General features: G+C 40.2%; 1 protein-coding gene across 1 annotated transcript in view; it reads left to right on the top strand.

The window, feature by feature from the left end:
- PDCD11 (programmed cell death 11) overlaps positions 1–17912 on the top strand; it is a 1563481-nt gene that overhangs the window by 767560 nt on the left and 778009 nt on the right. Inside the window, 1 exon segment of the mRNA XM_044056566.1 lies at positions 11231–11745. Within this exon segment, the coding sequence (XP_043912501.1) occupies positions 11231–11745 (515 nt within the window).

Here is a 17912-nt window from a genome sequence, read left to right as displayed (position 1 = left end):
CTCCTCTAGGCGGAAAGTTAACCTTATTTTCAAAGAACTGGCACTACATAACAAAAGACAAGTGGATTTTACAAACCATAGATCAAGGTTACCGGTTTCACTTCCACACTTTACCAGTCAAAAGAGGAATGCCAAATCTACCTCCAAATCAAAAACAGAGGCTCTACGCCAGATAATGGAGTTAGCAAACATGAGAGCTGTGGAAAGAGTGCCAACAGCAGAACAAGGAAAGGGGTTCTATTCCAGACTATTCCTAGTTCCAAGAAAGGAAAAAAGTTGGAGACCAATTCTCGACCTGTCCACCTAAAATACATACATCATTGTCCCAAAATTCAAAATGCTGACCCTACAGCAACTTCTTCCCATGCTGGGCAAGGAGTCTTGGCTGGTAACTCTAGATCTCAAGGAGGCATACCTGCACGTCCCCATTCGACCAATCTGCAGAAGATACCTCAGATTTCTTGCAGGATCAGAGCACTATCAATTCTCAGCATTGCCCTTTGGCTTATCTACTGCGCCCAGAGTATTCACAAAATGCCTGGCATCAGTAATCGCCCATTGCAGACTACAGGGAATTCAAATTTACCCATACCTGGACGACTGCCTTCTACAAAGGGACAACAAAAGCAAGCTGACAACAGATTTACAAAGGGTCATTTACTTGCTACAAGGACTGGGATACACAGTCAATTTACAAAAGTCAAGGCTGATACCATCCCAAACAAGGACATTCTTGGGCGAATTGGACACAGTACAACAAATGGCATTCCTGACTACAGAAAAACAAAAAGAACTTCCTCTTTACTTCTTGGCACTAACAAAACTGAACAAGTTAACAGCAAGAAAAGTTCTGCAGGCCTTGGGCTTCATGGCATCATGCATAATCTTGGTCCCATTTGCCAGACTACATATGAGGAAACTACAGTGGTACCTAAAGAATTTATGGTCCCAACACAGACACAGTCTAGAAACAGAAATCCCACTAATTCCATGCTTAAAACAGGAGTTCCTATGGTGGGCTCAGGCATGCCAGTCAAACCCAGGCCTACCCTTTTGCAGATGTCAACCAAGCCAGACCATCACAACAGACGCTTCAGACCTAGGATGGGGGGGCCACATGCTGGACAAATGCGTGCAAGGATTGTGGACACAGGATCAACTTCACCTGCACATCAATCTAAAAGAAATGCTGGCAGTAAAACTGGCAATCCAAAAGTTCAAACCATTTCTCAAAGAGGGCCAGTTGATGATAAGGACAGACAACACCACAGTCATGTGGTACATCAACAAACAGGGAGGCACTCATTCATACCCCTATGCAGAATGACCTTGGAGCTGTGGACCCTGGCACTCGGCTACAACATTCAGTTACAGGCAATATTTGTACCGGGAAAGACAATACACTAGCAGACATATTAAGCAGAACCACTCCGGATGCCCACGAATGGAAGCTGCACCCGGACATCTTCAAGACCATCTCAAAGAAATGGGGAATGCCACAGATAGACCTATTCGCATCACCTCTCAATCACCAGCTCAAAAATTCTGCACAAGGACATTCCACCCACTAGCATGGAAAGTGGACTCACTCTCCTTCAACTGGAAAGGCCTAACAGCATATGCATTCCCACCTCTTCCTTTGATACACAAGGTACTACTAAAAATCAAGGAAGAACGTCCAAGGATAATCCTGATAGCTCCAAACTGGCCAAGACAACACTGGTACCCACTACTGAAGAGCATGTCTCGAACAATATGTGGCCAATACCCTGATGCCTTTGATGTTAACTCAGAACAACTACAGCATCATACATCCAAACCTAAAAACGCTGCAACTGACTGCATGGAACATCACATAGCAGCAGCTAATCCAGTACTTTCCCAAAGAGTTAAAGACATTATTCTTGAAGCACGCAGACCTTCAACAAGAAGGAACTATGCTGGAAAATGGAAAAGGTTTGTCATTTGGAGTACGGAAAGAGGAAAAGATGTGTCAAACATAGATATGCCTAACATTCTGGAGTATCTGGCGAACTTCTTCATTCAGGCCTGTCCTACTCCTCCATCAAGATACATGCATCAGCTATTTCAGCAGAATACAGCTTTGATCCACCTGTTTTTCGCACCCTTTGCTCAGGCAGTTCCTCAGAGGAATCAAGAATGTAAAACCTCCAAGGAAACCACCATTACCAGCTTGGGATTTAAACTTTGTGCTAGAAAAGTTGACACTATCACCCTTTGAACCAGCAGCAACAGCAGACCTACAACACCTGTCATGGAAAACTGCTTTCCTACTGGCAATTACTTCAGCAAGGAGGGTTTCAGAACTACAGGCCTTAATGGCAGTGCAACCCTTCCTAATCTTCCACCAAGATAGAGTGTCCATGAGGACTAATCCTACATTTCTGCCCAAGGTGGTATCCAGAGTGTCTTTAAACCAGGCAATCCACCTACCTACCTTCTTTCCCAACCCACAAAACAGAGGGGAAGAATACTGCATACCTTGGATGTACATAGACAGCTACGCTACTACTTGGACAGAACAAAAATAGCAGAAAGACTGACCAACTTTTTGTAGCCTATGCAACAGGAAGGGAAGGAAAAGCTATTTCCAAACAGACAATCTCCAAATGGATAGGAAATTGCATACGATACTGTTACTCCTTCCATGGAAAACCAATTCCACAGAACATAAGACCTCATTCTACAAGGGCAACAGCCACTACCACAGCATTCTTACGAGGAGTGGCAACCAAAGACATTATTGAGGCGGCTACTTGGACCTCCGTGCATACATTTGCCAAGCATTATAATTTGCCTCTATATTCCAGATCCCGAGCAGGGTTTGCCACTGCTGTACTGCAAGGGATCCTAAACACACCATAATCTACTTTTATCCTCCTCCCCTAGTTGGCTATGGTATTCTACCCACTTGTTATGACTGCAGATGCATCCATGAAGGACATAGTACAGTTTTGTACCTACCATAAATGTAGATGTCCGAACTGGATAGCATCTGCAGTCAGGATTACCCTCCCTCCTTCCCCTCTGTGGTACTCCTAGGGTGTTTACCCTCCTAATAGCTAGCTGTTGGGGGGAGTCTTTTATGGTGTATTTGTTTGTATATATTTACATATATGCTTATTGTTGTGTTTACCTCTATCTATTTGAAAACATTGGCATCTATCCAAATTTTAGCCTGCAAGAGGGCTACTGGCATCTGGGGCAAGAAACACTGAGGAAAATGGCGTCGGCTGATGCTTTTATACCCGAAGACCAACAGAGATGACGTCGGGTGGAGTGCGACATCAGCCGAAGCCGGACCCGGACTTTGGAATCCGGCCGACTGCAGGGCTGCCTGACGACAGGACAACCCACTTGTTATGACTGCAGATGCTATCCAGTTCGGACATCTACATTTATGGTAGGTACAAAACTGTACTTTGTCAAAAATTAGCTGCTTAACAGCAGCCTTTCTAAACTCCTTACATATTCAAATACTTCCTTATTTTCCCCCTGCAGTTCTGTTTTGTGGCATTCCCCTTAGTATGAAATACTTTAACTTTTGTCAACCCTTCTAAATAATTCATATTATTTTTCTACCATGTTTTTAACTCTCTTTTCATTTTATCTCACTTACTAGCCATCTCTTCTGAAGAAATTTTTATCTTGACTCCTTTCCATTGCTCATTCCTTCAGTTACTCTGTTTAGCCAGTAGGGAAAGCACTAGTGTTTATTTTTTTCTTCATTGCCATATATCTTCACCACCAAACCACTCTGTTCTTCTTTGCAGTAAGATTATCCTAAACCAAATTTTCCTTCAGCTTTGCAAGTTCATCCATAATTCAGAATTTTGTTACACAGACCTTAAAAGGAGGTGGAAATTATGCTTGGTTATGAGCTTTAAGCACTCCTAACAATGTCAAAAAATAAGATGATCACCTGCTTTACAAAAGCAGTGAGTTTATCCATGTTAGTGGCTATGGATGGGTGGGCCAGAGGGCTTGGAAGACAGAAGTAGAGTTAGGTAGTCGTAACAGATTTTGTAATATACTAACTTCCTTCAGAGTTATATAGGCCAAATGTAAATCATAGCTCTTTTATTTTCCGACTTTACAGTTGAGAATCCATTTCAGCAAGGTTTGCAAAATGTTTCGGTGAACTTCTCAAATGACAATATGAAAGTAAAAGGTTAACTTGGCTTTCTAAGCAGATATTTAATTGCCATGTTAGCCAGCTTATGAAAGATATAAAAGCAATTGTTCATCTCCATCACATAGTAGTAAATTCTAGCATATTCAGAGCCAAAACATTTCTCAGACACATCTAATCTCCTCAGGAACAACCCTTCCACTGGAAGTGAGAATTAATATCTGAAGAATACTAAACTGAATAACTGGGCACACATTTTTTAGAAATTTCAGAATGATATGTCCCTGTTTTTGGACTTTGTCCCCCCATTATTTTAGCCATTGTCCAGATTTCTTGTGCCAAGAGGTTGAGAGGTATGTGACTTTGAACTCAGGAGGATTGCCACACAAGAGGCTTACCCAAGAGGTTAATCAGTAGAATGGCTTTGGGGGCACCCTTGGATGGCTTGAACTGGTGAAGGGGTGGTATTAGCAGGTATGTGAGTGAGTTTTCTCCCAGCCTAGGTGCAAGATTATCTAATGGACTGCAGGTGTTTTATCAGTCAATGTTTTACAATCGACACACTTGGAAATGAAAATTTGGCTGACTGCTTTTGCAGACATGTCTCTGAAAAATATAAATTGTCATTATGACTTGCCTATCTGTCTGCTTTGAAACTCTTGAAGCTGCTGCAGTTCTAGTAAGTTTAATTCACTTGGTTGCCAACTGGCAAAACCCTTCTGTAGGTTTGAATTGATGTCATCAAATGTACAACTGTGCAGAAAACAAAGCACAGCAGAATAAGCTACAGAGTAGCTATCTTTTTAACACACACACACACACACACACACACACACACACACACACACACACACACACACACACACACACACACACACACACACACACACACACACATATATAATATAGAATACCTGTTGGAACTTTTCTGGTCACTCAACTGCCATCAACGCCTATATCAAAGCCAGACATGCTGGATTGATAACTGCTTTGTTTCACTTTCTTTCCCGTTGTCTGGCAGCACTCTTATTAGCACATTCAGTAAAGTTGGACTTGCTGTTAAAGATGTATGGCAGTTCTTGCAAACAATCGCAAAGCAACAGTTCTGTTAAACAACTAGTCTGTTCAAACACGCACTGCACAACTGGGCTTGACTACTCTGGCTTAGATCCTGTTAAATGTGCTTTTCTTCATAAGTCGTGTGACTCAGCTCACACATACACCATTGATTTTTCTGATTCACCTTTTAAATCCTTACATTTATTTATTTACCTTTCTTAAGTTTTAACATCTGCAACCAACAGAAATGTTAATTCTTGCATTCATTACTTGCACATGTCAGACCTGTTACCAAGGATGTTGTTGCATGTAACTTTCAATGGCAAACTGATCCACATTACTTAAACTGATAAATTCCTCCCTGGTTTGAGAGCAAGCTGGCAAAAAAATAGGTTACCTAAACTCCAAAACACCAGTGTTGTGCTAGTTACTTATAAAAATAATAAGTTACTATTGCTATTTATTTTAAGTGAAAGTAATATATTACTATTACTTATTACTCTTCTAAAAACGTAATAGATTACTATTACTAGTTACTTACTAAAGTAACTAGTTACTGTTGGTTACTTTTACATAAGTATAGTTTATCAATTCTCATATTCAGATTTACTCACAGTACTTGTATGTGAGGAGTACATGCTTACTGCACTTGAATACAAGTGTGTTAAAGTTGTATATACAATTTTACAGTTTACAAAGTCCCACAGACCATAGCCACAGATTAATACTTAAAACCAAAGTACGCACAGCCAGCAACTTGACCCATAACAACTTACAACCCATCAAATTTCAACAATGTACATTAGGTTAATATGCTAAAACTAGTGCTGAGGAAGCAAAAATGCTTACAGAAAATGTCATATAGGTCTAACAAGTCTGTTAACGCAACAAAGTCAACCAAAATATCACTTTATATAATTATTCACAATGACTGCACATTTCTGTTGGCTCGAAGGACCAACTTTTCAAAGTGTTAGTCTGTGAGTCTCTTTCTTCATGCAGTGAGCACTTGTCCACCAAGACTAAATAGGCATTCAGTGAGTGCACTAGATGGCAGAGCTGTGTATTAGTGTTCAGAAATGTCTTCTTGACTCTAGGGTAACTCTTGAGAGAAGATATTTCTCTGGAAGGATCAGCCAAATATATGTCCATCTGAGAAGATATGCTGACATTGGCTGGAGTCGACTCTTTGAAGCTGAAAAAGCTTTCTTTGGCAGTTAATGAAGAAGCTTCAGATGACCCACATGCAGGTTCATCCAGTTTCTGCAAGGCATCAAGGAGCAGAGCCTTGTGTCTGAGTTTCTGCTCTTCAGTATCCATACATCACAAATGGAACTGTGGATGCACTATGCTAGCCAGAATGAGCTCTTCATGCTCCAGAAGGTGATTGAACCGAATCTCAGTGCCTTTAAGAAGAGCATCAGCTAGTGGCACAAGGTTCACAGACTTGCCCGACTTTGGATAACTTGTTTTTCAGGCACTTAATGGGCGGGATTAAGATTCCCTTGAAGCTTTTCAGCTCGCTGACTGCAGGATGCCTAGAGCCATTGCCAGGGGCTGCATTATTTGCACAAACTCAGCAACAAAGGTAATTTCTGCAGGCCTGAAGATGGCAGTTCCACTCTGTTCACTTCTCTCATTTAGCAAGCCTTCACCTTGAGTTGCAGTGAGGTGAATTCACTCCATTGTGTAGAAAGTGGAATTCCATTGTCACATTGGGAATAATCAATGCCAGATCACACTTGTTTTGAACCACCTCAGCAGCTTGGATGCTGTGACTAGCCTTGTTCCAGGCAGCATGGCATTTGGCCATGGTGCTTCACATGATCTTTTTATACTGTGCATCATTATAAGCAGATTCAGCATCTTGCACGGCAACTAGATTCAATTTGTGTGCTGCTCATCTCAGATGGGGAGGCAGTGAATAGGTGTTCTCCCTTTGCCCTGGCTGACTCAGCACGGCTATCACACTGTTGTAAATCACTTCACCATCATCATCCTCATCTTGGGACAGAATGCTTGTAGTCTTAGATCTCTCAGTCTGAGAAGACAGGGAAAGCCTTTACAAAATTGCTGCCATTGTCAGTAATTGTTGCACACACCTTTTGATCGGTCTTGTACTTCATGTGAATGCTCTCAAGAGTTGATGCTATGAGAGTATATACGTATGCCTCCCTTGTAATCTGCAGCATGGCAAAGCAGCTGACTTTCTTTGAATTGTGTCAGTCGATCCAGTGGGTGGTGACACCAAAGAAACTATGATTTGATGGGTCCAAATGTCATCTGTAGTGTGCTGCATATTATTAACATTTGTGCTGCAAGCATGTTCTTCTTATTTATAAGCATATTTGTGTACTTTTCTGTAAGGTCATATATCTGACAAATCTCTGGTTTTGCTTAAAGTTAAATCACTGTCTCAAAACAAAATCTTTCTTACTGCATCATTAGTAACACCACACACAAGCTTGTCTTTTATCAACTCGTCTCTCAGATCACCAAATCTGAATGCTTTTGCCTTGTTTCTTAAGTCAGTTATGTATGCTGCAAAAGTTTCACCAGGCTTTTGATCTCTTGTGTAAAATAGTGCCTTTCCACTGTAATATTTGTTTGAGAGTTGCACATTTCTCTAAATGTACGTTTTAAGCACTCAGTCTTCCTGCGTTTCAGCCTGTACCACAGTATGGCGGTCTTCCCCCTTCTCTGCATAAACAGCAGATGCATACACAAATGAATGTTCTCTCTCAATGGCTTCTGAGCCAGCTAAATTGATCAGAATAAATGCTTTGTATGTGCGTCTTTATCAGAAAAAGCAGCCTGTATGAAAATATCATATTCTTGCTCAAACCCTCTCCAAATTTCAGCAGTGTTATTATCAAACACAAGCGGATCAGGTCTGTGAAATCCATCTTCCGTTCCATATAAGTGTCAAACACACACCAGGTACTTGTAATTATATTCAGCTGCACAACAGACTCTCTGAAATAACTGTACTCTTTGAAAAGACTGTACTGTAATTACTGCATTCACTGTCAACACTTTGCACACTTTAGATACGTTGAATAGTTTTAGTGAATGCGAAAAAGTAGTACATTGCGAAAAAATACAGTTTTCTCTTTTGAACATTTTATACAATTTGAATATTTTCAAATGTTTTCATAATTATTTCAAGTGCTTTTTTCAATATGTTACAATTCTGAACATTTTGTTTATTTAGTAATTGGTTTGGAATGCTTCGCTTTATATTCATTGAGGGGAAAATCATTTAAATGAGTTTAAGAACCTGGAAATATTTTCTTTCTTGTTTGAGTCATTTGCGCCACTCTTCTATATTTCTCCATTTCTGGCTGTGCACCTCATAGTTTTAAGAAGTTTTGACTTAGGATCTCATTTTGCCAACATGTCACTCATCTTGTGTATTCAAATAAGATGATGAAGCTTGGGTGTTCATTTAAGATATTTATTACACTCAAACATATCGGGATGGATGACTGGAACATAAAACAAAAATGAACTAACTGACTGCTACACACATACATGCTTTCACTCTAGCTGCTTACACAAGATGGCACTCTGCTTGCACATGCTCAGTACATTTTATGCATGTGCCCATGAAGTACAGTGACTTTAAAAGTACAACAGACACACTGTGATCTACACGCCCTGCGTTCCTCAGGGTGTTCCGGTTTCCTCCCACATTCTCAAGACATGCTGCAGGTGGATTAGTAGGCCTTGGGTGTGTGTGTGTGCATGCATGTGCCTTCTGAAGAAAGTTGGGCTCTTGGCTGCCAACTCAGCAATGTAAAACTCCTCTGCCAATTGTTCTGCAGACTGATTATCCACCGTGGTGATCCCTAATGGGCGCAGCCAAAAGGAGAAGACGACGGCTAGTCTTTATAGCTAGACAGTCACAGATAATTAATCCAAACCAGCCAACAGCACAACACCTATAAAAACCTATCACGTCTATTTTCAACAACTAAAAATTGAAACCCGAAAAGAATTTTAAATGGAACATAAGAAATTGTCAGGACAAAAGTTGGTTGATAATAGATCCACTTGAGTCCTGTTTGGTGCAGTGGGTTGGGGCATCGGGTGCTCAACTGATGAGTTTGATTCCGACTGATGGTGGTATGAAGAACCAATGCCATTTATTATACTGCAAGGTAAGGATATGATCTCTGGCAAGCTAGAATTGTCCCAGTGTTAGGGGATGCTTTAGTGGGTGAGAGTCCCACAGTACCAGGACAGAGTTGGAATCTGGTTATCATTAGCTTTCACCTCCTTGCAGTGCTAAAAAAAATTAAGTAAATTTTGCTCCAGACTAATTCTAATGATCTGTTATGAATGCCACTTGCTATGAGTTGCCAACATTATGTTGTAATTTTTTATCCAAATTGCCACATCAAAGTATCTATTACCTCCTAACATCTGATTACTATCCAGACTATTATAGGGACCCTGGAAGTTTTACATCACTCTTTAGGAGGTTATATCACCCACATTGAGCGCCACTGGTTTAAGCAAAAGTAACTCGCATTTAAGTTACTAGTAACTAAAAAAAGTAATATATTACTATTACTAGTTATTATTTTGAAAAAGTAACTAGTTATCTTACTAGTTACTAGAAATTGTAATATATTACATTAATATATTACATATTGTAGTATATTACTCCCATCACTGCAGAACACTAGAGGCAGTCCTACTCCTGCTATGTATGGTAAGCCAGTATGAAACCTGAACCTGCATGTACTTTGAGATAACTTTCTTTATTCTGTTCTCCCTACAGTTAGTCTTATGTCCTGGCTATTCGCCCATACTCTGCAGCCTGCAGCTCTGCTCCGTGTGTGTGTGTGTGGGGGGGTTGCCTTAAAGCTGCAGCTAACCAAAAACGTAGGCTGTAAAATCCTACTTTAAAGGCAGCACTCAGTATTTTGTGCAGTTTGTCACAAATCCATTATTTTCTGCAAAACTACTGGAAGGTAGAGAGGTATGTTTTGGTAGTGGGATTAAAAAAAACTTGTACATTTGTAATAGAATAAGCAGGAAATGCCCCTGATTTAAACATACTTTAACTGTTAACCAATTTGAGAATTTCTGTAGCTCAAAGAGGAAAACTGAAAATAGTAAAGCTATACACATGTGGTTCATAAACTGTCATTTCCCCAAGGCACTCTCAGGACAACAAAGGTCAGAGGTGCTTTAAGTAGCTTTTAGGTGGTGGTTTCTAAATCTTCAGTATGGTGACTAAATGATAGTATTTGGTTTACATTTCAATTGTGGCATATAAACTGAAGTTCAGTATTTATTGTTGGTTCAGAGGTACTGCCAATACTAAACAATAAACAGATTTTGGATGATTGTCTGAAGACCTCTAAGTTATTGTGAGGTGCCACAAAGCAAGTGGGTTTTTTGCAGTTTGCTAGGAGGGTATTCTGAGCAAAAATGAGGAAGTGGTACAGCTGCTGTTTGCTTGAGGTTTCCTCTTACATGTTTGTCTCCTGTTAAACCTCTGTATGAAGAACATAGTGAAGATTATATAATTTGTCATAGAATCTTCACCAAAATACCTTTGAGGTTAGATCCGAGTACGTTTATTTGTACATCAGAGAATATAGGGGTGGGGACTGTGGAGATCTTCTAACCCATTTAATGAGTACAGAAAAGGGAGACATCCTTAGAAAATATTTTCTTGCAAGCAAATATTCATAAAATGACTCTGGAGGGGTACTGGACAGTGAAACTTTTGCAAAAATCACTTTTCCCCAGAAAGGATGATAAAGGCATTGAGTAGCCTTCCATGGAAATGGTGGTGGTAACCAAATTCAGATATGAACAGAACAGGCATAGAGAAATTTTAGAAGATGAAATGTGATAAAATGAAGGATATGTTTTGCATCACTTGCATTTGATAGTGGAAATGTGCGTAGATGTGGGCTAAGTTGAATTAACTATTCTATTTTTGTGTAATTTTGAGTTGTATGATTTTATAATTCTCTTTACTGATTTGTTTTGCAGGTCAAAGCAAATGCCCATCATTTGGCAGTTGTTCAGCATGTAGCACCGAATATGGTCATTGTTGCTGTTTCTGGAACTGGCCACTTGGCAGCTGTACCTGTAGCCTCTCACTTGAATGATACATTCCACTTTGAGTCAGAGAAGTTGTCTGTTGGACAGTCCTTGTTTGTGACACTGAAAACAGCAAGCACAGATGACTATGGCGTTTTGTTAGCTGCGAAGGGTTTTAAAAAAGTGAGGCCTACAAATAGAGAGCACAAGCAGTCAGAGTCCAGTGAAGATTTACTTATTGGTGTAAAGCACACTCTGTGTGTGGGAGACCTTGTTACTGGTACTGTCAAATCTATAAAAGCTACTAGGATTTCTGTTTCTCTTGGTGATGGAATTGTAGGCTCTGTCCACACATCTGAAATCTTTGATCAAGTCTCTCTGAATGCAGTTCCAACATCAACCTTTAAAGTAGGGCAGAAAGTAACTGCGAGAGTAATTGGTGGAAGAGAGATAAAGACTAACAGGTAAGAGCTCATCTTATACAGAGTGAGTTGATTTAATGAAAAAAATAGTGGATCATTGATTTTTAATTTACTAATTAACTTCAAGCATTATCTGACTATTTTAATTAAGTACCAACTACTGACAAGAATTAATCCATTTTCACAGAAAAATTGTCTTAGGACGTTTTGCAAGATTAATAACTTGACATCTCAACAGTAAATTGAAAGAGCACCTGTGCAATATAGGAATAAATCCCATACAATTCAATTTCAGTCAGCAGCTTAGGCTCTTGATGGCACAATCAGGGACCATGCTGTAATGAGGGCACTTCAGCTTGAGAGTGGAGGCTCTTCATGCAGTGGGGAAGCCAGTACAGGAAGAATGAGTGTGGCTACCTAAGGCAGTGATAGTAGCCCTTGTTGAAGTGTGTAGGGGACCAGCCATGTGCTGATAGAGGTATGGAGCTAGTCATTGTACTGCAAATGTTCCCATCCCCACCAGGGAAGGGTTTTAGGATACAACGGAATGCTGTCATTGCCAGAATTACGATAAAAGTGTAAACATCGTAATGTCTCTGTATCAAGGTCCCTCCAGATGACTGTCACCATATTTGATGATTTGAGAATGGAAGTCCCCACTACTAGGGTGTGTATGGACTTGGGTGTTTCAAACAAAATTGTTTTTCTGTAATCATTTTGCATAAGTTTCTAAAATGTGAGGTTTGGTGAGTTGTGTATGTATGCAAAAAATTAGAATTGTCTGACTTCATTAAGTGACAGCTCACAGCATTTAAAAAAATTGCACTGTTTACAGTACCACTAATTGCATTCCAGTGTTGTATTTATCTATCTCCAGTCTGTTACCCTTGAGCTTCCATAACCTCCTGCAACCTACTTTACTTATTTAAAGGCTTGTGCACTATTTAATTCTGTTCTCAGTGTTCAAAATTCTATACTGTTTCCTGTTTACACTGTGCAGAGTGAAACATTGTACTTAATTACTTTTTGATGATTTATCAAGTCATATAGTTTCTGCACGTGTGGCTGGCAGTGTTAATGTTAATTGATAGAGCCAAGTCCCCCTAATGGTGAGCCATGAGCTGGCTTGTTGGCCAGCAGTTACCTGCCCTTAATATCTCAACGTGCTCAAATCAGCTTCCAGCCAACAGTCACGTTTTACACACTGTTATATGAACTTAAAACCAACAAGTTAACTCTTTCAGTGAGTTGTTAAAATGCTGTTGAAGTTCTGCATTTATGGCAGTTAGCTAGCATACCTACAATGCAGAAGCCGAATGCAGTGGCAAAACTCAAAAGTCTGTATGAGAAGCATTCTAGAATCAGGAAGAATAAGAAGCAACAGTCAGATACAGTCTCAGAAACCGATTTTAGCAATGCACTTTTGAAGCTTTTTGATGTGAGGCATACTGATGCAGAATTATTGATAGAGACTCAAGAAGACTGGGATTTTCTACAAGATCAACATACAGACAGAAAAATGATAATTGGTGGAGAGGACATTGAATTAAAAAAAAACGAATGGAGAAAGAAAAAAATGACTACAAGAAGAAATGAAATGCAGAGATAAAGAACAGCTGAAAGAAACCGCAAAGCTGGAGTGCTAACGGAGGCAGAAGACAGTAGTGAACATGAAAATGATGATGAAGATGATGCAGCAGCAAACATGTCAAAATACCACCAGAATTTAGTAACTGGTAGACAGCCTGTCAAAGAAGTGAGCACAATCGATACAGGATCGCCTGAATCAGTATCCAAAAAATGGCGATTGGTGGATGATCCTCTTTTTGTTGCCAGCTTGGACTTCACAAGGTTAATTTCTCATCAAGCGATGCATATTGTTGCACTGGTGCTGCAAGCGGCTGGCATTGACTTAAATTATCTGGTCATGTCCACAAGTTCAATACACAGAGCAAGGCAAGCTAACATGACAATCCATTGCTGAGAAAGTAAAGAATCAACACCCTTTGTAGCACATTTTGATGGGAAGCTGTTACCTCAAGGTGATAAAGAATTTGCAGATTACATGCCAGTTGTTGCAGGTCAAAATACTGAAAAGCTGCTGGACATAACCCAGCTTCGATAAAGCACTGGTGAGCTGATGGGGACAAGCAGTGGTGCAGACATTGCATAGTTGGCCAGGTGTTCCAGAATGGCAAGCCGGTTTGTGCTTTGAATACTACCAGTGCCAATACTGGTGTGCACACAGGTGCCATCACAGTGATTCAGCAAGCATTTGAGAAATGACTCTTGTTTTTACCATGCAGCCATCACATTTTAGAAATTTTCTACGGCAGTGTTTGACATGTTCTTCCCATTTTCAGGACCACAAATAGTTTTTAGAAGATTTAAAATATACTGAAAACTTCCTGACTTGAATGCATACGCACCACTGATTAAGGAAACTGTAGTCAATGGATTCCTGTTAGACTGTGAAAAACACTGGCTAGCTGAGAAGCGAAGTGAGGTTGTTGCACTACTGTGAGACAAGCTGACGTGTGAAACACAGCCTTGTGATGACTACCTTGAATTTCTCAAGCTGTCACTGCTCATCCTCTATGAATAACCCAAGGTGAAGCAATTTCTTTGTCCACCTGGTGCATACCATCATGCCAGGTGGATGGCAAAAGGCATATACTGCCTTGAAATCTACTCCTTCAGGGAGCAATTTAGATTAACTGCACATGAAATTTAGGCTTTTCGCTGAATCTGTCTCTTCACCGTGACAGTGTACGTTAAGACATGGTTTTCAGCTACTGACATTTGCAATGCTCCACTCAACGATCTTTGCCTGTTGCAGACACTGGAGTCGTTTACGGCCATAGACAGCCAGATTGCTCAAGTTGCATTGTGAAAGCTCAAGGGACACCTTTGGTATTTAAGTGAATATCTCATAGCACTGTCCTTGTTCTCAGACTGAGTGTGGAATGAAGAGAAACAGCACATTATTGAAGCCTTGAAAAAGCCACCCAGTAAGGAAGATCTAAGGAGAGTCGATGCAAAAGCTGTTGCCAGTTTCCAGGGCATGACCTTATCTGACTTTGCAACAGAATGAACAATGAATTTGTTCACTGCTGTCAATGTAAACCCATGTTTCCTAACAGCTGATCCTGCAGCATGGAGTGACGTGCTTGACTTTATCATTGCGAAACAGTTACAGTTGCATATATACATGAAACACTGTAATATGGACTTGAGTCATTTAGGGAATGGCTTAGTGGTAAGCAAGGTGCGCTGGGGAAGCGGATATGGAAAAAAAATATCAGCTTGGGACATTGTTGTAAGACATCAACTTATTAATTTGTTAGTGTTCTGGTTAGACTTTTTGAATGCTATCCAGGGTATAGATAAGGCTTCTGTAATACCCTAAGCTCTTCTACACAAAACAGGAATGTTTACAGTTAATCCGTTTGTGAATACATCTTAATTTAAGAAGTGAATTTATTCAGAATATACTTTACTTGGCGCATGCTGAGAAGTTATGAACAAAACATTTTAACAAACTCATCCACTTGATATTTTTATGATGGGACATTTTGTAGACAATCTGCTATGCTTGCCCATATACAGAGTTGTCTTTATGTGGCTGCATGCCATAAACATGCAGGGGCCACCCTTAGTACTTTCTTTGACACAGTATACATTATGTGAAAGTATAACTGTTAGCAGGTCATGTCTACTACTGTTTTGTTTAGCTTATGCACTTACAAACTACAGCATTGCTAAACATTCCTCTGCATGTATTCTCACTCAAAGCAGTGTCCTTGCAGCACTTTTGTGTTTTAATGAATACTGTCGGCACAGTGACTACTGATTGGGTTTCCTCGTTGCCTTTGTCCATTTCTGCTACATCTTCTTGTATAATAGTCTTACCTCATACAGCTGGAATTTGGGAGAGTAGCCTAGAACATCTGACTGAATGTACTCTTGTAGAACAACTTCCTGTATGGTGTTCTAACTTGCAGACTCCCCAAATCCACTCATTTCACCACAGAATCAAATGCAGGAAAGTTTTCTATTCCTTCTGTTCCCATGCTTGTAAAATGTGATGGTCGTATCAGACTTGTTTGACTTAGGAGGATAGCACTGAATACCTTTTTTCACCATTTTTCTCTCGTGTGCCCTCTCATAGCCATCTTTACCCAGTGCTGAATGTCAGTGCCAGGTCTGCCAGCTTCACCATGCCCTCTGGACTAACTTCAGTGTAGATAGGCTGGTCACAGAATATAAAGGTGTCCTGAGGGTTTTGACAGCTACCATCAGCCCTGGGGAGAAGGTTTACTTTTGGTGTATTGCATTACTAGCCCCAAGCATTGCAGCCTTTAAAGTTGTACCTGAGGGATTGGTGTGCAATGGGGGCATGTGGTGCATTACCCTACCTCTGTGGCAGCTCAGCTCTGCCCACCACCCTTACGCACTTTGGACAACTCTCCCCAAATCAAGAAAGCTGCAAAGAAACCCCCACATAATCGTCCATCCCTACCTTTCAGCATAATCAGTCACTTAAGCTATTAACTGGATCCCAGTTGGCTGGGCTGTCATCAGGGCTTTATCCCCCTCTGTACCATCAGAGTGGCTGATAACATTGAATACATGGTAGCATCCACCATTAAATGTGGGTAATACCTTGAATTCTTGTACATGACAGTGCTTGGAATGCTTGTACATGACAGTGCTTGGAATGCTTCCATACTGAACTGTCTGCAGTATGTGAATGTTTTAGAGAATTGCTGTTTATATAACAGTGGTCATCTTGCAGTCCTGTCTTAGTTGTCATAGATGTGCACAGCTCATAAGTTGAAGTTAGTTGCCTTTTTTGTTTACCGCAATTTCAAAACCAATCATGCTGGAAAATACTTTAAAAACACATTTTTTTTGTGTGTCTGCATGTAATTAGTAGCTATTGTGCATTCAGTAAGTCTGAAGGGTGTGTACTCTGTTTGTTCTTCTGTTATTATGTTTGTTCTTCTGTTTTAAATATAAAGGCTAAGCTGCAGCTGGTGTAGAATGTTACGTGTTATGTGCATTAGTCGATCACAGATGTAGTGCACATAATAGTCACGTCAAAAATTATAATGAACTTGTGTGTCCACTGAGCTTGTCACTGTCTGAATTAAATGCAAGTTCTGTGTTAATGTGTGACATATGTAGACATTGTTGGTAAAATGTGGATGCATGGAGTCTCTTACAGTATGCGTTATACAACTTTCAAAGAGATAGTTTTAGTGAAATTGCAAACAGCATTAAGAGTTGAATGATAAAGCTGGTATGTACCAAGTATGGCACCAGACAAACTGAAAACTAGCTCTGGCTGCCCCCATAGCATATTTGTGGCTTTGTGTATGTTATGGAGCAAATGTCAAATGGTGAGTTCTGTTGATGCTTTTTAAGGAAGGGAACAACTTTGTACGGGATGTGTTGCCACATTCCTTTCAACTCCCTGGCATCATAACTTGACAGTATCTGAAGTCTGTGATCATGTTCAGACCTCTGTACTGCACTAGTCGTCAGTACTGTAGCAAAAATGAAAGATACTTTTTTGGTTAAGTGAGCTGTATCAGCAGATTTAATAGTTAAATTTAATGGAGCATTACCTTGAGAGCAGGCCATTATCTGCCTAGGCAAAAGTGCTTTGCTATGATGTCAAGATGATGTTTAAAGGGTCTGACTGTTTTAACCTGAGGGAAGTACCTTTGAACAGTGCTGCATTCTTGATACAGTATCTTGACAACAAGCCAATACTATAATAATAATGTAATAAGACTATAATAACAACAGTAGTAACTACTTCCAACATTGAGGATCTTAAGGGTATAAACTGTTGGATGGAAGATGGCCATGCTATACAACATATTTACATTATATGCATCTGTGTGTGTGTGTGTGTGGGGGGGGGGGTGATAGGAACGTGATTGTATTTGTTCTGTAGCTAAAACCATGCAGAACAGTGTAGCTGGCCATCATAGAAGTAAACCAGTAAAAGTGTGTTGCTGTGCGATCAAATCAAAAACCTTTAACCTGAATGTGGTCCATGTAGTCCACGGCAGCCACGAGGAAGCAACTTCTACTTCCAAAATATTAAATAATTCCACCAAAGAGCCTTTTAATACTAGATTCATTAAAAAGTAACTAAAATGCATCGTGTTCAGCGCTTTCATCCCCACAGTCTC

This window comes from Protopterus annectens, chromosome 14.part0, assembly GCF_019279795.1.
Source record: "Protopterus annectens isolate FY-2018-M chromosome 14.part0, PAN1.0, whole genome shotgun sequence".
Taxonomy (NCBI): domain Eukaryota; kingdom Metazoa; phylum Chordata; order Ceratodontiformes; family Protopteridae; genus Protopterus; species Protopterus annectens.
The sequence above is the reverse complement of the archived record's forward strand: the minus strand, read 5'-3'. Positions and strand labels throughout refer to the sequence as shown.